The sequence below is a fragment of the Lottia gigantea genome, assembly GCF_000327385.1.
Source record: "Lottia gigantea unplaced genomic scaffold LOTGIsca_13, whole genome shotgun sequence".
Lineage (NCBI taxonomy): Eukaryota > Metazoa > Mollusca > Gastropoda > Lottiidae > Lottia > Lottia gigantea.
Genome location: NW_008707425.1, coordinates 3,457,276 through 3,483,064, shown reverse-complemented (window position 1 = coordinate 3,483,064; position 25,789 = coordinate 3,457,276). Strand labels below are relative to the sequence as shown.

Sequence of the window (25,789 nt, the reverse complement as noted above, 5' to 3'; positions counted from 1 at the left end):
TCCTGTCCGCTAAGATTTATTGTATATTTCCTAGTTATACAACGTATTTTCATAAGTCTCAATATATTGTCAGTTTCATATCTGTATTGTATTCAATATGTTAGGTAGGTAATAAGAGAATGGAACTTATAGAGCCAACTTGTGTGCGTTGATCAGTTAAGTGTAGTCTGTAGTCTTGCTAAACGAGGTTACGTGCCTTTAGTTGATATTGATTCTTATCAGTATAACTTTTCTCTTTTCAGAATAAAATTTTATTATTTCTGTAACATAATTCTGCTTGGAATAAAAGACATTACTGGAAGTTTGTCTTATCTAGAACCTTCTTCGCCCCCTAAGGATAGTCTGGAACATACAATTTTCTGAAGGGAATTCTGAGAGAATTTATTGTTTATGATTCCTGTTGACCAGTTATTTCCTGAGTAAGAAGAGAGAATCAATATGTCTGGTTCGGAGGAGACTGTGGCAGATGTCCATGCTGGTCCATCTATTGAAGTGGATGAAACGTCAGAGTTGGTAGATATCAAAAACAAAAGAAAGATTCTAAAAGGTCGAATAACACGAGCTATAAACCGTGTGAGAGAATCTTTGAGAAATAATGATACCAACATTAGAAGAATCAAAAGAGAACTGAGTGAAATTAAACAGGATTGTGAGACTGTGAGAACCTTAAATAATAGTCTTTACAATTTAGTTCTTTCTTCTGAGACAGTTAAACTTGATAAATGGGATGATGATTTACTTTCCACAATATTTGATGTGGAGGAAGAGATTGAAGATTACATTACTTCACTAAATAGACACAATCAGAGCATTCGTTCCCCATCTCCTGTTGTTGTGCCAAGAAACCAAGATTTGCTAGAAGCAAATGAGAATGACAATTTGTTGAATCCTACACCATCACATGTTCCCGTTAGTCCATCTATGGATGAGAGTCCCCCTAGTAATTTGTCAACTACATCAGAGATACATGTACAACCTGAGTTAAACCCCATTACCCATTCTACAGTATCCAGAGAAACATCTAGAAATGCTACTTCATCCTCACCTTCAAATAAACCATTTGACTCATGGATCGATGAGCTGAAAGAATACACTGAAACTGATCTGGTTAGTGAAACAAGAGACCTATCTATTGCTGAGGCTTTATTAAAATTAGAAGCTAGTCGTGACATTCCTTCTATTCAAATATCGAAATTCAACGGTGATCCATCTATGTATATTGAGTTTATGGAAAAGTTCAAAATTCACATTCATAATAAACCTCATTTAAAAGATGAAATGAGAATGATTCAACTAACTATGAGTCTAGAGGGAGAAGCAAGTCGTGTTATATCAGGTATGGGAAATCAAGGCATTATGTATGCAACTGCACTTAAAACTCTTAAAGAAGAATTTGGTCAAAAGAGTGTTATAGCTAGGACATTTATAAACAAACTGACAAAGTATTCAAAATTGGCGATTTCTGAGAGAAATAAATTAAGGGATTTTTCGATGGACATAATTAGTTGTATAGCTGCATTAAAAATGATATGTTATGAGGCTGATGTTAATGCTAGTGAAACTTTACGTTCTATTGTGAGACGTTTTCCGGATCCATGGATCACTTCATGGAACAATAGACTCCCTGACATCAGAGAGAAAGGAATCACACCTACAATTCGTCATATTAGTGACTTTGTTAGAAAAAAGGTTAGAAGTATTTTTGATCCTGATATTGGTGAAATCATCAAACCAGTGAAAAGTGACAATAATAGTAAACCCTATCCTTCACGTTCATCTAACTTTGGGAGATCAGTCAACTCTACTCAGAGAACTTTTGATTATAAATGTCCAGTGTGTGAATTAAATCACAGAGTATTTGAGTGTCCTACATTCAAGAATTTATCACATGATGAGAAGACAAAAAAGGTTGTCGAACTCAGACTTTGTTTTTCGTGTTTAAATAAAGGTCACATAACAAGAGATTGTCGTAATAAGAGACAATGTAATATTAATAACTGTACACGTCTGCATAATAAATTGCTACATACCGATCCAACCCCTGTATCAAGCACAATGTCAACTCTAGATAGAAATGGTATGTTACCTGTCCTTCAAGTTAAAATACGTTCACCCAATGGTCGATATCGTAATGGTAATATTTTCATAGACAGTGGAGCTACTGCAACACTTATACGGACACGATTTGCTAAAGATCTAGGTCTTCAAGGTCGTCCAGAGAAATTAGATTTAGCAGTAGTAGGTGGTAAATATATAGAGCAGAAATTAAGCAGACGATTAACTTTCTATGTGTCATCATTGGATGGTGGAGAAGAATTTAAAGTAGAAGCACATGAAATTGATTCAACTATCAACAAAGTGCCTCCAATTGATAAAGAATGGTTGAAATCCTTTGATCATTTAAGAGACATTGAATTTAATCATACATCTGGAGAAATAGACATCATTTTAGGTGTACAGTATAGCCACCTTCATGCTGAAGAAACATTGCGTCAAGGTTTACCCTTTGAACCTTTGGCAAAGAAGACCAAATTAGGTTGGTATGTTATAGGTCCTGAGAAAAACACTAAACAAACTCCTGTTTACTCTGTCAACTTAGTGAGCAAAGTTAACTTACAAACATTTTATGACTTTGAAACTTTAGGAGTCAAAGCTCCTGCTTGTAATTGTCCCATCACACCAATATCTTTAGAAGATAAACATACATTAAAGATCTTTGAAGAATCTTGTACATTGAAGGATGGTCGATATAGTATTGGACTCCCATGGAAAAGAGATCCAAGCGAATTACCTGACAGCTACCTGACAGCAGAGAAACGTTTAGCATCGCTCGAGAGACAACTACTAAAAGACCCAATTAAGGCTAAGTTATATGATGATGTGATTAATGATTATGAGAGAAATGGTTGGGCTTGTAAAGTGAATAAGGGAGATAACTACACATATCCTACTTACTATCTTCCACATCATGGAGTGTATAGACCTGATAAACTTAGTACTCCATTGAGAGTTGTGTATGATCCTGCCTGTATCATTAATGGTGTATCTTTGAACTCATTTTTGTGTAGAGGCCCCTGTCTAATAGGAGACCTTCTGAGTGTATTGATAAGGTTTCGAGAGAACAGAATAGCCTTTGCAGGGGACATTTCTAAAATGTTTTTACAAATATGGAAGAGAAAGACACTCATCTTCATCGTTTCCTGTGGCGTAATCTAGATTCATCAGTAGATCCAACTATATTTCGTCTGATGAGAGTTACATTTGGGGATAAATCCTCACCTGCAATGGCGAGTTATGTTATGCTTCATATTGCAGAACAAAACAAGGAAACATTTCCCTATGCAGCTTATATTCTTCAAAATGATCGTTATATGGACGACTTAATTCATTCTTGTGAAACTCAAGAAGAAGCTTTACAGAGTATCATGCAATTAGAAACAGTTTTAAAATCATCTGGTTTTAAAGTGAAAGAGTGGATTTGTTCGTCACAGAGTGTTGGTCAGAGACTCAATACAGAACATTCCGATTCCACAGTGTCTAAGAATATTCTACATGAAATATCATTTCCAGAGTTTGGAGTAAATGGAGAGAGTGGTAGTAACACAAAGACATTAGGCGTAGGATGGAATTCAGCATCTGACACTATTCATTTTTCTGTGAAAGATATAGACATCAAAACATTCACTAAGAGATCAGTACTTTCTAGAATTTCAATGTTTTATGACCCTTTGGGATTAGCTGCTGCAGTGACAATAAGAGCCAAAATTGCCATGCAAGAAATTTGGAGATTAAAATCATATGATTGGGATGATTTATTACCTGATTCATTGAGAGAAACATGGATTGACATTTTCAATGAGATCAAACAATTAGAAACTATAACCTTTCCTAGGTGTGTAAAACCCAACAATGCAGTTGGACTTCCAGAACTTCATGTATTTGGTGATGCCAGTATAAATGCCTATGGAGCTGTATCTTATCTATCATGGAATACAGACCAAGGAAGACAAACACGTTTAATGTCAGCCAAGGCAAGAGTTGCCCCCCTTCATCAAACCACAATTCCCAGGTTAGAGCTTATGGCATCTTTAATAGCATCCAGATTAGCAACAACTGTTTATACTGAGTTGAGAGTAAAACCTAGTAGAGTTATTATTTGGTCAGATTCGCAAGTGGTTCTTCATTGGTTGCGATCTGAGTCCGCTACATTAAAGGCATTCGTTGGAGTCAGAGTTGCTGAAATACAATCTACATGGGACATTTCCAGTTTCAAGTACATACCAAGTCGTCTTAATCCAGCTGATGATTTGAGTCGAGGTGTCCAAGTTAAAGATCTACATGGTAGATGGATGAGTGGTCCAACGTTTTTAAATTGTCCAGAATCTGAATGGCCTGTGGAAAGTTCAGAGTTAGATACTAATTTGAATTTAGAAGTTAAACCTGTTAAGATTTTGTGTCATGTGACAAAATCAGAACTATTTATTGACATTGCAAGATTTTCAAATTGGTCAAAATTAGTAAGAGTAACAGCATTTTGCTTACGTTTCGTGTCAAAATTACTTAAGAAGTCAAACATATCTGAGAGAGTTCTACAACCAGAAGAATTAGAGTCTGCTGAAAATTTGCTACTTCGTAATGCTCAGAAAGAATTTATATCAGATTTTGAGAATCGATTTCGAGACTTAACACCTTTTGTTATAAATGACATTGTTAGAGTAGGTGGCCGTTTAAGTAAATCTCGATTGGATTACGATGAAAAACACCCTGTACTTCTTACACCTGACTGTTACATTTCAAAACTTATTGTTCGTGAATATCATGATAAAAACAAACATTGTGGAGCCGAACGGACATTAAGTGATGTGAGAAGAAAATTTTGGATTATTCGCGGAAGATGTTTTGTGAAAGGGCTCATTAGAGACTGTGTAAATTGTCGGAAACTCCGTCAAAGTGTTCATCAAACTCTTATGGCTGATTTACCTGCTGATAGATTAAAACCTCATTCACCACCGTTCACAGTGACCAGGGTAGATTTGTTTGGTCTGTTTCATTTGAGAATATCCAGAAACAAGTGCACTAAAGCATGGGGAGTTATATTTTCATGTGGTACAACCAGAGCCATACATTTGGACATTGCTGAAAATCCTTCAACATCAGCTTTTCTTCATACTTTAAGGAGATTTGCAGCTCAACATGGGTGGCCCAGTGTTATTATATCAGATAATGGTTCAAATTTTGTTGGGGCCCAAAAAGAACTCAAACAGTTATTTGAAAATGGGAAATCTCAAATAGAAGATTTTGCAATGCTTCATAAAGTGTCGTGGAAGTTTAATACACCACTTAGTCCTCATCAAGGAGGAATGTTTGAAAGTCTAATCAAACAAGTGAAAAATGCTTTAAAAGTTTCGGTTGGAGAACAAACTTTATCTTGGAATGAGATGTCAACTGTATTTTCAGAAGTGAAGTGTTTAGTCAATAGTAGACCTATTACATTCTCATCCAGTGATCCAAATGACTTACAACCCATCACACCAAATCATTTTATTTTGGGTAGAGCTACAGCAGAAATTCCTCAAGGACCTTTTCAAGAAACAAAAAATTTGCATAAACGCTTTGAATTTGTTCAAACTATTGTAACTAGATTTTTTGATAGGTTAATCAAAGAGTATTTTCCTACATTAATGAGACGTGTCAAATGGCAATCTAAAGGTCGTCAATTACAAGTTAATGATATTGTATTATTAAGAGATTCTAATATTGCTCGTGGAAAATGGCAACTTGCACGCATAATTGAAGTATATCCTGGAACAGATGGCATAGTTCGTAATGTTAAAGTTCGCACTAAGTCTAATGAGTATAAAAGATCTATTCAAATGTGTTGTCCAATATTAGAAGTGTCAAATTTGTAAACTTTGTAATAGTATGTTTAGTTAATTAAGTTTATATGTATGTTAAAATATGTACTCCGTCACTCCTTGGCCCCTTGGAGGATTGTTCTGAATAGTCAGTCGCTATTTACTTTGTTTTAGTTTTCATAGAATTCAGCTTTAATATATTTACGTCATTGTATGTCTATATTAGGTAATATAATTTTCATTGGTCCACGTGACCTTTTGTTGCTCCTCGTGTTAAATCGCCATATTCATTCAGAAGAGTCGCCTTCAACTTTCGCAGACATATTGATAATAATTTAAGGTCTAGAGACAAAACCCTTCAGGTACCTATTATATTTTATTTATAAATGTATTCAGCATATTATTATAGCCTAGTGTACATGTGTCAATGCGTTTGCTATGAGTATTTCCTGTTTAAAGTGTCAGAATTGTCTAGATCATAGTTTGCATTTCATAGACACAATTTTCCTGTCCGCTAAGATTTATTGTATATTTCCTAGTTATACAACGTATTTTCATAAGTCTCAATATATTGTCAGTTTCATATCTGTATTGTATTCAATATGTTAGGTAGGTAATAAGAGAATGGAACTTATAGAGCCAACTTGTGTGCGTTGATCAGTTAAGTGTAGTCTGTAGTCTTGCTAAACGAGGTTACGTGCATTTAGTTGATATTGATTCTTATCAGTATAACTTTTCTCTTTTCAGAATAAAATTTTATTATTTCTGTAACATAATTCTGCTTGGAATAAAAGACATTACTGGAAGTTTGTCTTATCTAGAACCTTCTTCGCCCCCTAAGGATAGTCTGGAACAAAAGGTATACTACGTCTTAGAATGAAAATAAAATTTAAGAATTTTAAACTTGGCCATAAGAGCATATATTCATCAGTAGATTTACCTGGTGTCATAAATAACATAACAGGATCCTTATATAATCGGATATACTCATATTGACCATTCTTGAGAAATTAAATTTTATGTTCGTTGTATACCTAACAGAAGATTTTTAAAACGGTATCATAATTATGACAAAAGGATAAGTATTAACTGTAGTAGGTGTTATTACTTTCATTTTGATATTTATTTCGCAGTGGGCGAGGGGTATTAAACAAAAACTTATGTTACCAACCCGACACTGCGACAGTGGGTTTTAATACTAGGCTGATTTGAGTGTAGAGTTGCTTATGTTTTACATTATAGATTAAAAATTTTGACCTATTGGTAATACAGGTGGCATATTTTGGTAGATGTGGACAAATTTCAATGACATGTACTGGGCTGGGCCAGTTTCTTATCTGAGAAATCACATGTTGTTCGTTTCTTTATAATAAGGTTTTTTCTTACGAAACATTGCCATTGACCGACCAAGAACATTAGATTAGTTGGAAAACCTTGGACAAAATCACATCCATAAGATCTCGTGTACTTTAAAAGTGTTATTTAAAAGAAGCATCATACGTTTAAGGAAAAATAAATTAGCCGATTTGATCATTATATTACCTAGAGGTGTTTTGAAGTATATTAAAGGACCTCTCACTTACAGGTGTAACAGAATGTTCAAAATAGTTCATATATTGTTGGCTGGTTTACTCCTCTGGACCACAACTTTAGCTGATGTTGGAAGTGACAGTGGTGCCAAGTACATCAAGAAAGAATACAGCCAACTGGAAAAAGCTAGATTACTCGGACAAGCTCTATTAGACAACGATCATCTATTTAGACAATTAGAAGCTATATATTTTGCTTATAGCGATTTTAAAAAGACCCTACCACCAAGTCAAGCTAATGGTGTATTCGGTGAAATAGTTCTTGGTATGCTTCCAAAAATCTTACGTAGTCCCGGTTTACAAGATATTACTCATATCATCATTGATGAGGTTGGTATGGTTAGTACCTCTAAGGTGATGGAGATGGCTAAAGCGAATCATTGGCAGCTGAACAATCCTAACGTGACTAAAGCTTTTATGTACACCTACCAACAAAATCTCGACTATACGCGTCTTATCAAAAGAATAATGAAAGCATTGTTAACATTCAAACTCTGAAATGAAACTGTATTTTCTTTCCTTTTTGTATGTTCCTTGAAATAATGAAGCTTGGCAAAAAACACTTTTTCTATTTTACTTTTTCCTGAACTGATATTTTTATACGCTTACCAACTTATACGGTTTTAATAAAATTTTGCATGCATTTCGTATAATTATTTTAATCTAATGTTTTCCCTCGGGTGACCTATAACGTGGCTTATAGCGATCAGAATGTGGACGACACCCAAATTTATCATTTAGTCCTGGTGATTGTTCGCCTTGAGCCTTGTAACGCTGAGGTTCGTGCCTGGATGGCACACGATTTTCTATGGCTCAACGTTGACAAAACAGAAATTAAGCGCTTCTCCCACTGGGGGGTTGACCGACCATGTCAGTGTGTGTGTTTGTGGTTCAGAGATCCCCGTCTATTTCCAGGCCAGGAGTCTAGGTGTCATTTTAGACAGTGCTCTCCATGAAGTATCAGATATCTGCTGTGTCGTTCGATGGGATTTCACCTTCGCAGAATTGGTTTAATTCGTAAATACCTCACAAAGTTCACTACTGAACAGCTTGTTCACTCCATGGTTACCTCTAGATTAGATAAGCGTAATTTATTGTACTCCAGTACCAGTGGTAATCAAATAAAGCGTCCACAGCTTTTGCAAAATACTGCCGCGCGCATTGTCTCTAAACATATTACTCCTGTGCTTTATGATCTACATTGGTTACCGATAGAGTATCGGATTGAATACAACATTTTGCTGTTGACATTTAAATCAATACACGATCTTGCACAGTCATATTTGTCTTCCCTTATTCAGTGGCATTTGCCAGGCAAATCCCTACGTTCTATGGAACGATTTGAGTGCAAAAAGAAGGGTGTCAGGACCGGCGAAAAGTCCTTCGACAAAAGCGCTCCAGCTTTATGGAATTCATTACCAACAGCTATCAGAAAATGTTTTGAACTAGATTCTTCTAAAAAGAATCTCAAAACCCATCTTTTTGTGGTATTGTGCAATATTTTAATTTTTTTATACATTATCTGAATTTTCAATTTTCAAATTTTGTATCAAGCGCAATTGATAACTTGTTTTATTTTTATTTTGCCGTGGATAGTTACAATAAAAAAATATTATTATTAGTATCATTATATATAACCTAGCAATATAGCAATATGTCTTTTATCTATGACCCAATTATAGAAAGGTAAATAAATATTAGTTTAAGAGAGTCATACCCTTCATGATGATAACCTACATAATCGTTGTTAGGTTTTCAATGAGATTATATGGATTGTAAGACTCTAAATAATAAAAAGAATTGAGCCTCTATCTTAAAGAAAAAGAAAAGTATCAAGGTTTGCACAGTACGATACATGTTGTAATGTCTGTTATTTTTTAAAATTACTAGTTTTTAACCGAAGAACCTGTTTGTGTAAGGCTAACAATAAAACAATTACTTGGTACCAGTTGTCCAGGATTCTTTCTGCCAGACGGGCATCGTAAGCGTCGCCAATTTTTATTGTGAGTTGGAATCTTTCATTCAGTTCTTGTTAAGTGAGGTCTGTATTCTGAAAATGTATCGGTAGTTGCTAGCAGTCGAAAATACGTTTGCGCTCAGAATTTTGAAGTCATAAGGGTCACTTGTGCCAAGGTTTAATTTAAGACAATAACTTGATCAGCCTCCCCTAATAATAATAATAATAATAAGCATCACTTTATTAAGGTTTAAGGCCAAAATCCGGTATCGCATTTCGACAAACAAAATTAATCAATAACAAATATATATGCAATATAAAATTGATACGAAATGACATATATGATTATTCTTTATGCATTAACCTCCAGGCATATTCGTGTTAAAGATTTCTCGACAGTTGGAAACCGAAAAAACGAGCAGGCTAATGCCGCCCGTCTTCATTAGCCCACATGGTGCAGAAAAGTAGGACGTAAAACTCCATTCATTTCATTTCATTTTGTGGTCGCTAGCAACTAAATATTACAACATATTTCCAAGATAATAGACAATGTCGAACACATATCATTAAACCAGTATTGTGAAATATTTAGGACAAATTGTTAAAATCGCTGCGGTTTTCTGAACAGCTATCAAAAGTTATTCCGTTTTCTGCAAGTGAGGGTTGGGTATATGTGTTTAATTTTATAGCCTTCATATAATGATATATGTCAGAAAAAATCAATAGAAGTCCGGTAAGATACCACTTTTTATACGCCCACGTGAAATGGAAGGCGAATACTGTTCTCATACGTTGTAATATTAACATAAAGTGGCCTTATATGGGTATCGTTATCAAGGCTGATATTTGGTAGGCTACACAAAAAGTCATAAATTATAATAATATGATATTTTTGCTATTACAAGCGATACAGTTACATAAGAAATGTCTAAATATATATTTGTGAAGATTAGGAACCTAATGAAATCATTAAATTTATGATTTATGTATGATCTGCTTGCCAGAAATCAATCTTAATTGGCCTCCGCCCACCCGGACTGTTAACTATACCTTTGGTTTTAGAATAGATTACAAAACCATCAGGATACAAAAAAGTATCCAGGTATATAAAGACGATACTTTTCACAAAGATTACCTAATTAACAAGCCAACAAACGGATATTACTAAAAACTAAATGATTGCACTACGGGTTCAATATAACGTCTAATTTCTGAAATCTTTTAATCAGGAAGATGGAAAAAGTCGCACTTATTAAATGCCTGGCTTTCATTTCATTCAGTTAATACTGAAATATTATTTTTTGAATGTAATAGAAAGTAACACATCGATCTTCACAGTCTTCATTTATCCCTGGTTGAACAGTTTTGTTGTTCATACTGCTTCAGGAGCTGGTGGATTCAACAAGCAAACTGAAGAAGGGTTTCTTGAATCTGTATCAAATGGTTCCTGCTTGTGTTGCTGATAATTTAAGTGTCCAGGGTTTTGCTAATATGACCACTAGGTATGGGGGAGTGCGTCGGTGAACTGTTTACTTAGCTGCTACGTAATGAATGTTACTTCTACAGCTATGCCTTCCGATGCTTTAGAAGATGTTAGTTTTGATACCAAGTACAAGTACGACCGCGTTACAGAAGTTAAGAAGAGAGGGGACGATTACAGGAAATCTAGCATGGTGGGGGATAATGTCAAGAGATGAGAGGAGGAGAAGGATGATAAGAGGAAAGAGGATGATGTCAAGATGATTGGAGGTAGTGAGAAGTAGGAGGCTCGTGTGAGGGAGACGAGCGGAAGGGTAGTGCAGGGCCAGAAAAATACGAAGAGTTTATTTTTCAAATATATTTTTCATTGATGTTTTCATTTAGACCTTAAGGTTGATTTTTCAACAAAATACAATTAAACTATTTCCAAGGTGTTTTTTTTTTACATGGCTAGAATGGTTCGAATTTATAAACATAGTAAAATGAACAGTCCACGTGGTTATTACTCGTATCTATATTTGTTTGGGAAAATAGACTATAAGTTATCTAAGACACCTTTAATAAATAATAATAATGATATAAAAATATAATGATATAATAAATATATATGAATTATTGATTTATTATGATAATTTATTCTTGTCATATGATAATTGTTGAGTTGATTTTAACAAACAAAACCATTTCATAAAAGTTCATGTAGCCTAAGCCTTCAGAAAACCTGCCTGGAATGAAAAATTAATGTGGGTTAAAATACGACTATAGAACCTAACAACTTTTTCGTCCAATCAGCATTGTAATTTTTCATTTAGTGGTTCACTTAAAGGGATAGGCAGGCCATATTTTTTTATCAATTATACTTAAATCTCAGAAACTGGATTATTTTAGCTGAGCTAATCAGTAAATGTGTTCACAGCTCAGCGTTGAAATTTGAGCCTTCAACTCTATGTGTCAAGAATTATATGCGTTTGAATGTTAATATGACGACTTGTCAATTTAAGATACTCTGTGATATATAGAAAAGACATATATAGAAATAGTGAGTAAAATTCCTAGTTTGAAGTATTTTTTTTTTAAGGAATAATGTGATTTTGTACATTTCTAGTAATTCTGAAGACTATTAAAATATATTAAGACTAAAATTAACTCCCCAAAATGGCATACTTGTCTCTTTAATGCTTATTTTCAAATTAAACGGGCAAACTAGTTTACAGAAATCCATTTTCCAGTCCATTCCTAACAAGCTTCAATTTAATTAAAATTAGATCACAATTTCGGATCCTTTTTTTTTATATTTTTTATCTCCATTGTAATCTAACGAATTTTCTTCCACAGACCCGTTCTAATGACGCTGTCTTTAAATGGACTTTTGGTAGAAAACCTATTAGATTTCAATGAAGACTAAAAATATTAGAAAACGAAAACAGAAAAAAATGGAATCTAATTTTAATTAGATAGTGCAAGTGCCATCATGGTCGTAGTTTGAAATTACATGCTGTGATAGTATGATACCCAATGAAGTTTTTAGGTTGGCTGAAGTTGACTGGCGAATCCTTAAAATAGACATACTAGCAACTATGATCAACTGGACGGTGACCAGATTCTGACCGCTCGGGCCGACAAGGTCCAGATTCTACCATGGTCAAAGTTGATCTGAACACATCCTATATAGCATTACATTCTAACAAATTGTGTCAATATTGCAAATATCGTGATCTTAAAACAACATTGTTAGCTCAAAAAGAGTAATACAAACAGCTGAAATTGCTAGTGCAGATGACATCCAGGACAATAACTGGATAAAATTTAAAAGAAAAAAAAACTAAAAAAAGATATCCAAAAACATAAGCATTCTACCTTCCTAAAGTTAACGGAAAGGTTATAACTTTATTTGACGAGACTTGTTTATTCAACTTCTTCATAGTTTTATATCTCTGAAATCAATCAAATTAAGTGTATAGTCACATTATAAAATTAATCAACCGGAATGTAAAATACAAAAATCTAATTGAACTACGACTTTAGAACCTAACAGACCTTTTCATCAAATTAGAATTTTTTATAGAGTGGTTCACGTAAAGGGACAAGTAGGCTATTTTTTTCACCAATCATATTTAAGTCTCAAAAACTTTAATTTTTTTAGCTGAGCTAATCAGTAATAGTGTTCACAGCTCACCGTCGAAATTTAAGCTTTCAACTCCATGTGTGTCCAGAATTATCTGCGTTTGAATGTTAAAATGAGGACGCGTCAATTTAAGATACTCTGTGATATATAGAAAAGACATATGTATTTCAAAAGGAATTATGTGATTTTTGTACATTTCTAGTACTAATGAAGACTAATTATATATATTCAAAATGTCACACCTGTCCCTTTAATTGTTAAACATTTCCCAATCACGTAACATTTTGACTGGCAGCTAATGTTAGATGATTATAAGTAAGTTAAAAAAAGCAAAAATATTTGAGAGTAATGGTCTAAGGAATTCAATATTCTTGTAAAATCTTACCATAGAGGCCTTACAAATGAGGGCACTGGTTTCTTGATTAAATTGTGTAATATATGATTTATCTTTACTAACAGGAACGAATATCTCAGACTCGACATCATACATGTCAATATCTTCTCCTTTTCGTATATAAGTTTGACCTTTAAGTATAACAAAGCAAATTAGTTAAAATCTTAATTCAAATTAGTTTAAATCAGGTAAGAACGGACAGCATGTAAAAATTCATTTTGTACTTTTCTTTGTGAAAGTGCTTTCTTGCAGAGTAAGATTTAATACAATTTTGACAGCTGCTTACCATTATTAAAACTGGCAACGAAACATGTATTTTTAGAATTTTCCATCAGCATGCATTTCATAGACTTTGTATACACGATAATCTTGGGTGTTGTGGCTTTAACTAACTCAACAAACCTGAAAATAACAATTTGGGGAAATTAAACGTTAGTCCTCTTTACTAAGCTAATTAAATCCAAAAGACAGTGGAAATAAACAAAAAATAATTACCCAGTGGCGGAGCCAAAGTGGGGGTGGGGTGGGGTGGCAGTGGGGTTTAGGATCGCTGACTGACAGGGGAAAACAAGATTGAATTGACTTTTCTTTTCAAGCCTGCGTTCAAGAGAGAGTGAAACCCAGTCTAATTCAAATTACATCGGACTTTTAAAACGTTTCTATTAGCTTTTATTTTCAACTTAGCGAAGTTTGGTCTTTTATAATTGAATGAATACGAAAAACATTCAATGATAAAAATTGAACCTCGGAGCATTAGACTGGTGCACAAACGTCAACACGAACAGTAATTAATTATAATTCTTACTTTGTTGCTCGGTCATAATATTTATATAGTTTCTGTGGTAAAGCTTCTAAAGTATATGTTTTTCTTCTGACAGAGTATTCTGGTTCGATGATATCTGTATTGTATTGTGGTATCTCTCTACACTGTGTGTAGGTTATCTGGAAAATTAAATGATGTTATAACTTTAATTCAGACATTCATCTACAATACTTTGTTTATTCCATAAAAATTTCATTGTATCGCCGACCACTTTATACAATAGGACACGATCGGGGGTTACAAAAACCTAAATTGAGTACATTGTCCTACCTGCATTCCATTCTGTGAAATTTCAACTGATTCCGTCAATAAAATACCAGAGTTTCTTGATTTCGAATTTTCCAATCGCACGGTGCCTGATTCTGTTATTAAAAACTAAAAAATAAGAAATAATAGTGTAAATGTATGAGCCCAAAATTTTGAGGTACTTGAAATATCTGTCCGAAAACACATTTATTTTATGTCATTAGGCCCCAAATGCCAGGGCTAATGCCAGAAATCTATGCGGAATTATAAAGTAATCGAACAAACAGAAGAACCTCTTCAGTTTTGATCAATGAAGGATTAACAGAATATCAATATAGAGTTGAGCGATATGGGTATTTTTCTGTATCGCGTATATGAAATTTTTTATCTCGATATGTTCAAATATCGTGATATAGAAAATTTCCGGAAATGAACTCTTTATGATGTTATAAAGTATCTCGTTTATTGTTTCTGCTTAAAGGTATTTTAAAACTGGCGCATGAGACCAAAGCTCTAATGTAGGGTTATTCCTGATCCGACACAGTTATATTTTTCGTCTATTAAAACCTAGTGTTGCATTGCCGATGTTAGGCATATAATGTACGTTGTATCATTCTCTTATTAAACTCTAGCGTTTACAGAAGTATTGTAACAAAATGCCAAAAATAACTGAAATAAGGAATATATTGATGAGGTAGGTACACGGTTTCTTTTTTTTAGCTCAGCGCCAAAATCTCATGATATCGTCTGATATCGCTAAAATAACGTCATGATAATTATCGCAACGGTATACCGGTATAGGAAAAATGTGTTTTTCTCATACCGTTTTTTTAGATATTGTAATATCGCACAACTCTATATCAATATAGACCGAAACGTATGCCTGTATTCCAGCCTCTGCTAGCTATTTTGATAGTTGCTGATAAGTGTCAAAATATCTATCAGAGGCTGGAATAGAGGCAGATGTTTCGAACTACATTGTACACTAATATAGTTCACATAGAGAAAAAGACCATAAATTCGCGAATTTGATATTATTTAAACCAATGCCAATTTATCCAAAAATTGACCAATATAGACTTACCCGTGTATTTCCTACTCTTTCACTGCAGGGCTTTAAACGGTATGTATTTAATGGTAATGGTTTGTATCTTATTCGCTCTTCAGACACCAAATTGTTCCTGTAAAGTGAAAGGAAAATAAATATAGATGGTATAGTCGTTGGATAGTGCTGTAGACCATAGTAATACTAGAACGACTGATAATCAAAACAGGCAGAACTTGTATAGTGTTCTGTAATTCGCCGTTCGTGATGGTGGAAATTTAAAACAAGGATTGTACAATAAAGCTGACATTATCCTCCGCTCTAAAACAACATTAGGTACCTCTGGAGAATAAATATAGAGCACTACTGCTGCACCACAATTAAGTTGTCTGCAGACCTGTTTGCAGAGAATCAAGGGTTATGTATATTACTGTCTTGTGTAGCACAGGTGTGGGCACACGACCGGTCTTGTCGGAGACATTTGTCGCCGATTAGAGTCTTGTCTTGAGTTTCAACTACTGACACGGGCACCAGTCGTTTTCCACCTTGTAGATAATCACGTGCGGACATGCAATTGGAAGGAAAAGGAATCCGATTGGATGATGGCGGACTGTCTTGCAACTTGTTTGATAATATAAATCATGTCGTGGAAGCACGGGCACACGCTAGATTTTACTCAACATTCGTGTCGGAGACAAATATCTCCGACCAAAACCTCTTGTGTGTCAGCACCTTTAAGTGTTTTAATAATGGTTAATAAAATATATGCAAAAATACTATGTTATGTCAAATCTAGGTATTGTAGGCCTATGCCGAATCCACAAAACTAGTAACAGAGAGGTATTGGAAGAGATGAGTAAGAAAGTGTTAACAAAGGTTAGAGCTTGAACACATATAAAGACATAAAGCAACATTCTGAAAGGCAAAATCCTTAATATAACCAAAACAAAGGCATTCAAATTTCACAGATGAAATGAAAATGTGTTACCTTTCAATCCCCGCATTATCAGATGTAATGATCGATCTTGTAAGTAATTTCTTTATCATTTGAACACAATTTTTCGTGTCCAGTGTATTCGTCCTCAACAATCGCTGACTTTCTTCTCTTGCCATTTTAACGTACAATGTCGGTAAAATAGGGATGATTCGACACAAAATGTTCTCTTTTTAATATATAGCAAATCCTTTAATCCTGCTTGATTAAAGTGAAATTGTATCGTAGTTACTAATCTGACTTAATTAATTAGTAGCCGGCTTAATCCGTTTGACTTGAGACAGCATGATGATGACCAGAAGTTATTGAAATATTGTTTTGACATTAAAAAAAAACACAAACAAGTGAGGGTAGTTGTCAGAGAATGACAGTGATTATGTTTGCCCCTGGGTCCGTTTACATCTTAGTCAGGATCTGTTCACAATTATAAATCATAATTTTATAAGGTATACGAAATCTGGCGAAATTTATATTGGCAAACGTATTTTAGTGTAGATCCGGATTCTGAGAGAAGTGACACGACTAGCAATCAAGCAAGTAAGATAGGCATAGTCCATGCCCATTATGAGAGTCTGGTAGAAAAATTACCCCATGTATAAAAACAAAAGGTGATTGTTGCATATTTAAATAACTTAAATGGCACTCTTGTTTATAGCAAACAAAAGCCCATCAGTATGTAACAATCTAACCTCTCTTATTAATTGAACAGAAGAAAAATACCCAGCATGCTGTTCCAGATCGTTTATTCCATTTTCTTAATGAAGTATGAGTTCAAGTCGAGGCCTGTACATTTAGGAGAATCAAACCCTCCTTACCCTCAAATTGCAAGTGCAATATCTCATAACACCGGAACATCATTATCATATGTATCATCATTGACATATTATGCACTAGATTTAATTGGCAATCAATATTTGTATCATTACTGATAGACTAGATTTAAATATTATTATTATTATATGTATTATTATTGACCTCTATTATGGACTAGATAAAAACACTATTAATATCTGTATCATTACTGACCTATATAATGAACTAGATTAAAACACTATTACTATTTTCCCCGCATTGGAAATATTTTCACTGTATACCGTGAAATGCATCAATTGAGCTATTCAGATTTTCCTACCATTTTGAAAAAAAAACCTTGACCTCAAAGTGACAAATAACATGTGATGGCCCACCTAGTGACCAAGAAATTTGACAAATTTGACAAGTACAGCAGGCAATGTGTCTATTAAGGAGAAAAATAATCATAATCAGTTACTACCTGGAATTTTGATTTCATTTTAACACGCCCACATGGAATAGGGGTGTATATTGTCGTCACCCACGTCGGTCCGTCCGCCCATTTACTTTGCTCGTAAGCACTTTAGAAGTCACAATTCTTGATGGATTTTGACGAAACTTGTTATGAGTGTTTGTAATCAACCAAGGATGAACCCTATTGAAAATCAGAAAAATCGAAATATATTTAGTATGAGTTATTGCCCTTGTCGTTGAATTGCTCTTAAACACTTAAAAAAGCACAATTATTAACGGATTTTGACAAAACTTGGTGCGAGTGTTTGTAATCAACCAAGGATGATCCCTATTGAAAATCAGAAAAATCGAAAGATATTTAGTATGAGTTATTGCCCTTATTTTGAAAACGCGTTCGATTTTGCTTGTAAACACTCTGGAAGGCACAATTATTGACGGATTTTGGTGAAACGTGGTCTGAGTGTTTGTAATCACCCAAGGATGAACACTATTGAAAATCAGAAACATGGAATAATATTTAGTACGGTATAAGTTATTGCCCTTGTTCTTGAAAACGCATTCAATTTTTAGCTCGTAAACAGACTAGAAGACGCAATTCTTGGCAGATTTTGGTGAAGTGTTTGAATTCGCCAACATCAAAAATTTTTTTTCGTTGACGCCCAAGAAGGCACAATTCTCGACAGGTTGTAACGCAACTTAACGATATTGTTTATTATCGCCCATTGATGAACCCCATTGAAAATAAAAAAATGAGAACTATCATATATGAGTTATTGACCGCAATCTTGAAAGCGCATTAAATTTTTAGCTCGTATACTCAGTTCACACCAACGGCGCTTTGATGGCGCTTTAAAGCGGCGTACACAGCGGTACCAAAGCGTAACAAAGCTCGAAAGCGCCAGGGTCGTAATAGATCGTTGGAAAGCTTTGAGTAAAGCTGGATATTCGGCAAGAGCGCCAAAAAATTTTAAACTGTTTAAAAATTTTGGGCGCTCTGTCACGAATTGATTAAAGCGCCGAGAACGTATCAAAGCTTAACAAAGCGTAACAAAGTTCAGCAAAGCTTGACTCAAATCGTAGGAAAGCTTAACAGAGCTTTATTCAAAGCGGGGACCCCAGTTTTCACGGTCTGTCACCACTTGATCAAAAGCGGCATGAAATCGGCCATTTCGAAATTTTCCAATGCGTAACAGAGCTTAACAATGCATAACAGAGCTTGATAATCGTATCAGAGCGTGATTTAAAGCGTCATAACCGCATCAAAGCTTAATAAATGTGATTTAAAGCGTAACAAGGCCTGATCAAATCGGGAAATAATTCGTCCCCAAAGCGTAACCAATTCGTATCAGAGCTTATCAGAGCGTAACATTACTTAGGAGATCGTGATATTTTTTGAAAAGTAAACAAAAAATGATGGCGCTTTGCTCGCCGTTGGTGTGAACTAGGCATAAAAGGCACTTCCCGGATTTTGATAAAAACTTGGTAATAGTATTCATTATCGCCCAAAGGAGTTTAAAAGAAGTGTAGGATTGAAGGTTGAATATTTCATATCTCATACAAATTTAGTAAGTTTTGGTAGACATTTTACTAGCAGAACATAAATTTATGATCTTCAATTGATTCAAATAAATATGGAGCTGCAAAAGCATCATTTAGACAGTTAAATTATGTAAAAGTGTTGATTTTAAAATTAATTCTTTACTTTATGGGTAGCTAGTGCAAATTACGTAAGACTGGAGTTATGTGCTGAGAGATCTTGGTTCTGGAAACAATCCTGGCAGTCATATTTTGAACCTCCTGCCGTTAGTCTAAAAGATAATTTGGTCAATCCTAAAGTAAACAATTACAATAATCTATGCGGGTAATGACAAAATGGCAACAAGATTTAAATACCAGTAATATCTCTGTCATTACTGATCTCTGTAATAGACAAGATTTGAATACCATTAATATCTGTATCATTACTGACCTCTTTTATAGACGAGATTTGAATACCATTAATACCTGTATCATTACTGATCTCTTTAATAGACAAGATTTGAATACCATTAATATCTGTATCATTACTGATCTCTTTAATAGACAAGATTTGAATACCATTAATATCTGTATCATTACTAATCTCTTTAATAGACAAGATTTAAACGCAATCAATATCTGTATTATTACTGATTTCTATTATAAACTAGATTAATATAATCATTATCAATATCTGACATCTATTACAGATTAGATTTAAAGATCATTAATATTTGTATCGTTTCTGACCTTTATTATAGGCTGGATTAAAAGATAGAAAGATACTGACCTCTTTTATAGTCTAGATTTAAGCACCGTCAATATCTGTATCATTACTGATCTTTAGTATGGACTGGATTTAATGATCATCAATATCTGTATCATTACTGACCTTTATAATGGACTAGATTTAAAGATAGATCATTACTTACCTCTTTTATAGACAAGACTTAACCCCATCAATATTTGTATCATTACTGACCGTTATTATAGGTTAGATTACATCTATAGATTTAAAAATCCGCAGTATCTGTTCCATAACTGACCTTTACCATAGATTGATTTAAATATCACAAGTATCTTTATCATTATTTGTCTTACTTTAAATTAGGTCTAGACACCATCAATATCTGTATCGTAACCGACCTCTTCTGACTTTAACGCAAGGTGTCGAATCTGAACGACCAGACTCTTTTTCTGTGTCAGGCCCTCCGATCTGCATCATTGACGTGGGGAAACCAGATAGAAGAAACCAATGTTATGTCTCAATCTATTCTAGTAAGATATATAAGATTTATTGTATATATACGTTATATGTATATAGTTTCAAGAGAATGTCCGTGGGGAGAAATCCTAGATGGCATAAGTTCTGTCGTATCGCAAACCACGATCTGCGAGCTTTCTTTATTTCATCGTGATAAACTGCCTTAAAACTTGAATTGTTTTGGATTGTGATACCCAAATAAACGTAGGAGTCAACAGTCAAAATAGCATGTTCGTTCATTAAATAAAAAAAAAGTAGGCTTTTGGTTCATATTTTTGTTAGCAAAGATTAATATTTTTGTTTTTTCAATATTTACTTGGAGTTGCCAATCGGAACAGAAACGAGAAAGGTTGCCTAACTGAGATTGTAAAGTTTGTTTAGATGATGTCAATAGCACGGGGTCATCAGCAAACAAAAGATGTGTTAATTATCGATCATCCAATAAAGATGCCCCTGATGGTTGGAGGTATTTTTTTAAGTCATTAATATAAATATTTAACAACACCGGGTTCAGATTGCACCACTGTTTGAGGCCCTGTGTAGAAGTAATTCTACTTGATATATCACCATTGGTTTTAACCTGATAACTTGTCTTATGGTACATTGATTTTATTATATCAAAACAATGGCCGTCTATATTGTGATTCAAGAGTTTGGTAGAAAACGAAAAAGTCAAAAACGAATGACTCCAGCATTCCGGGAAATTTCCAGATTGTAAAATTAGATTAAAAATTTGTATATATTGATCAATGAGAATTTCAGACGAATTTTTTATCATTTCATTTAGAATGAGGTCAGGGTCGTTAGATTTATTATTTTTAAGAATTTTGACGGCTAATCGTAATTCCGAAGCGGAAATTGGTTTATTAATGTCACTATTTTTTGGCGGTAATATTGAACATTCATTTAGTCTTTTTTGAATTTTTGTCAAGTTTTCCCGGTTAATCTGAATATTTTGGGTAAATTGATTTGTAAAATGCTCTTCCCTTTGTTTAGTATCAATATTTGGAGATTTTTCCTTGCTTTATTTTTTATCTAGTAAATTGTTCACAAGCTTCCAATATTCTTTAGGGATTATTAGTTTCAAGTTCATCAATCTTCTTTATATTTCTTTTTACTTCCACTTAAATCTAGTTATCTTTTTATAGTCCTTTAACTCTGTGCATACTGCTGTAGCAAAACTTAATTTTGTGGGTTATTAGAGAGCAGCCAACTTGCTTTTTCAGATCGAAAAATAACCGCTTACAATCTTGGTCAAATCAACTATTTTTCTTTTTACGACGATTCTTTCCAGGTTTTATCAATTTTAAACTGGTTTTGGCGGCAGCTAAAAGTATATCATTGAATTCTTTAATTGCACTATCAACTCAATGTGGAGTATCGTTAAAGTCAGTTAAAAGAAATTTATTGGCTGATTTATTTATATTAAATTATTTCAAACGTTGACATTATTTATTGGTTGAAATAAAAAAAAAATGATTCTGCTAACATTTATTTTATTTTTCTAAGATCATAAAATGTAAAAAAAAAACATAAAAAATTAACAATTTGAATTAAAAATCGTCAACAACAAACAGAATGAAACCATGCAAGAAGAAAAACAACTATAGATGAAGTACAGGCTATATTCAAAACACGTAGCTCACACAAAGTATTTCCAATCACCCATCCTATATATTTTCTGTAGAAGTAATCCTTTTTGTTTTTTGAGTCAAAAATATCAATTACATAACATGTTATAAAATACAAATCAAAATATTACATTTTGCCTATATTTCAAAATCTGAAGATATTTATAGGAAGGATAAGTTCACAAATACTCCAATCAAATATTCAGTGAGGGCAAAAGTGAATAATCTTATATAAATTGAAACCAGCAAAATCACAATTCTACAGTCAAATAGCGTGATACAGGTGACACACCCAATGATTGAGTGCCATAAGGTGTTCCAGGAGTTTAGAGCTATCATTCTGGTGGAAAAATCTACTGTTTTCTTTTAGACTTATACTAAATATTATACAAAATCAGCATTTTATTCAGTAAGTTCAGTTTTTCTTATTCATTAATGTCAAATTTTTGTTCAATGTCAGTATATCATTTAGTAATGCCAAGTATTTTAATCAGTGTCAATATATATATCTTATAGTGTCAATTCTTATTCAGTCTCTAAATTTCATCTATGTTATTTATCTTATTGTTATAACTTACACAGTACCTATCAACAATTCATCATAGTGTTATTTCATATTCAGTGTCAACATTGTTTTCATTGTCAATAATTTATCCTAGAGTTATTTATTTTTCAGTGCCATTATTGTTATTGTAAACAACTCATCCCTGTCTTGTTCTTGTTCAGTGTCAACATTGTTACCATTGCCAACAATTATACTAGAGTTATTTCTCTTACAGTGCCAATATTATCTTAATAGTTAAGTTTATTCAATTTATACATAATATTCAACATCAAACATTTATCTTTGTGCTATTATTTATATAATTTAATTAATAATGTATTCTATTACACAATTTATGTATGGTTCTTACATGGAAGTAACACACACGAACGTAGTTCACAGCTATAATAGATTTATCTAATTAGCCTTTTAAAAATTTGACTTATGAAGTCCAGGTAGAGATTGAAAATGGTTGTGAACTGCGTTCACGTGTGTTATTTCCATTTAAGAACCATACGTAGTTTAGTATGAATTTATTTCATGACACAAACTATTGCTTTACATACTAGATGTATTCTTATATTGAATTTCAGGTACAGCTATTGGGTTGATAAACTGTCTATTTTAAACAAACAAAATGATAAATTGAATCAATTCTCAATAAATTAATAATCACTCACTGCACTCTCATACTAACATGTATCTTTATCTATATTAATTAAAGGTATATAGATATCTAAACATTTTCCTCCTGATGCAGGTCAATTTTTGCTGTTCATGATACTTTTCAGTACGAAAATCAATCTTCTGGTTCTGATGTTATTTCAGAAAATTATGCAGAAGTCATGACTGTAAATATCAACATATTAAGAGCTTTTCTTACCATAATTAGCACAGTTATGAACACATTTTCTAAGGAGCACAAAAACAGATGCTAATACATCTGTCATCACTTCTGCCCTTCCGTTTTTCTGAAAAACCTAATGTTGGATTTTTATTCGAAAAAACAGTTAAATTGACCTACATCAAAAAGAAAAAAAAAACAATTTAGATTGGTATATCCCTTTAATCAATTAAACAACCATGAATATGACCGTAAGAATATAATGATACATGAATTGAGTTTTCAGAATATAATGATACATGAATTGAGTTTTCAGAATATAATGATACATGAATAGGGTTTTCAGAATATAATGATACATGAATAAATATGACTGTTAGAATATAATGATACATGAATAAATATGACTGTTAGAATATCATGATACATGTCTAAAAATGACAGTAATAATATAATGATACATGAAAAAATATGACTGTTCGAATATAATAAAAGATGAATTTATATGACCTTAAAGATGGGTTCCCTTATTTTCATTTATATGAATAGAAAGTAGAGGTGTTCTAATAATTGCAAAAATACCAGTTTGTCTCATATATATAAGATCTATTGCAATAGTGACGTCATAAAACACATAGTTTAAGTGGAATTGCAAGAATCACAAATTGGATTGGTACAAATTTATGCTATCTGTGTCCCTTATACCTGTAAAATTTGCACAAAAGAAAGAAAAAAACAACTATATTTTACAAGCATCATTTCTACTAGCAAAACATCTCAGCATTGATCTTTCTCGGATTATCAGAACCCATTTATATGAATTATGAGTGAAGCTGAATTATTCACTTTCACATGCCAATCATGATAGTCAAATCTTCCATCATCATGTCTAGTTTCTTCTTTCCAGAATGCAGAACAAGTATTCCCAATTTACTCAAAGTTTTTTTTTTAATAATTCCAGGCATGAATCACAAGATTGTTTATAATGGCTGACAACTTTTGTTTTCTAGAAAAAAATAACTCTTTTGACATATAAAATGTTACCTAAAAAACTAAATATATTTACATAAGATTTTAAAATTTATAATAATTTTTTTCTAACTATTTCTGTACTAACTAAAATTCTACCTTAAAACAGTAAATAGTCATAGTCTCACATGAAATTTAAGTATGTGGGGTTTAAGCTTTATTTTAAGTCCTTAATTGTGAAAAAATGCCACGGTTAGCTGAATTTGAGCTTAATCATATGGTTGAGATAATATTTAGATGACTATATATTATATTCCTTTTGAAGATAAATGAAAATCTACAAAGAAAACTATGATGCACCATAAGAGAGGCACCAATTACCAATAACAGAAAAGTATATCTAGCACAATAAGATGAATAGATAAATGAATAATAATATACATATTTACATATGTACATATTATAACAATTGTAAATAGTAATTATAATTATGTACAGTAAGCTACATGTACATATTTACATGCTAAAAACAATTCAACTAAATACAAAAGAATGAACATTGTTGAGACCAAACAATCTGATGAAAATACAATTCTTTCATGTTTTGTGTCTGTAGACAACTCCACTGGCTGCCAATGATCTCATGAAATTTTTAAATATCTCAAGTTTAGAATCATATAATAATCAACCAATAAAATGCTGTGATCAATAAAAGATTTCCTTTCTACATTATATGTGAGTAAAAGCAAAACTATTGCTCACCATTCCAAATAATTCAATTAACTCAGGCCTTGCCCACTTGAAGAGGACACATAGCTCATGTTGTTTATTCGACATATTTATTTAGAAAACTTTAGAGCTTCTGGGCTAAATTCGACATAATATGATTTAAATAAGAATTTTGTCAGATAATGAACCAGATAAGAAACCTGCAAAAAATTGTATTGATAAAAAGACTTTCTTCAACATTTTTTAAATGCATTAAAAGGAATATTGTAGATTCAAATAGCTTCATAGGTTGAAACTATTTCCAATACAATCCCATCCTGCTATGTTTAGTAACACAATTCCCCCATACTTTTAAGTGCAATCTTAATAAGTGCAATATAAGGCATAATTTACACTTTTGGCATATTTAAGGCCACAGAGAATAAAGCATGAAATTTGGTATGATTGTGTCTGTTTGTTAGTTTAATGTCTAATGAAGTAGTATTGAGCAAGTCTATACTATACTCATGAAACATTG

General features: G+C 33.1%; 2 protein-coding genes across 2 annotated transcripts; one reads left to right on the top strand and one right to left on the bottom strand.

Moving 5' to 3' along the window:
* Nucleotides 1–438: 438 nt before the first annotated feature.
* Nucleotides 439–8,090, top strand: LOTGIDRAFT_230562 (hypothetical protein; the record flags this gene model as incomplete). Its single annotated transcript, XM_009049062.1, has 3 exons — nt 439–1,107; nt 6,603–6,714; nt 7,098–8,090. The coding sequence occupies 2 exons, from the start codon at nt 439–441 to the stop codon at nt 6,624–6,626; spliced, it is 693 nt and encodes a 230-aa protein (XP_009047310.1). The 3' UTR covers nt 6,627–6,714; nt 7,098–8,090.
* A 3,502-nt stretch (nt 8,091–11,592) lies between these two features.
* LOTGIDRAFT_157304 (hypothetical protein) lies at nt 11,593–16,626 on the bottom strand (the record flags this gene model as incomplete). Its single annotated transcript, XM_009049061.1, has 8 exons — nt 11,593–11,605; nt 12,738–12,814; nt 13,391–13,530; nt 13,686–13,801; nt 14,205–14,341; nt 14,493–14,597; nt 15,553–15,649; nt 16,502–16,626. 8 exons carry the CDS (start codon nt 16,624–16,626, stop codon nt 11,593–11,595), a joined length of 810 nt encoding a protein of 269 aa, XP_009047309.1.
* Nucleotides 16,627–25,789: the final 9,163 nt, after the last annotated feature.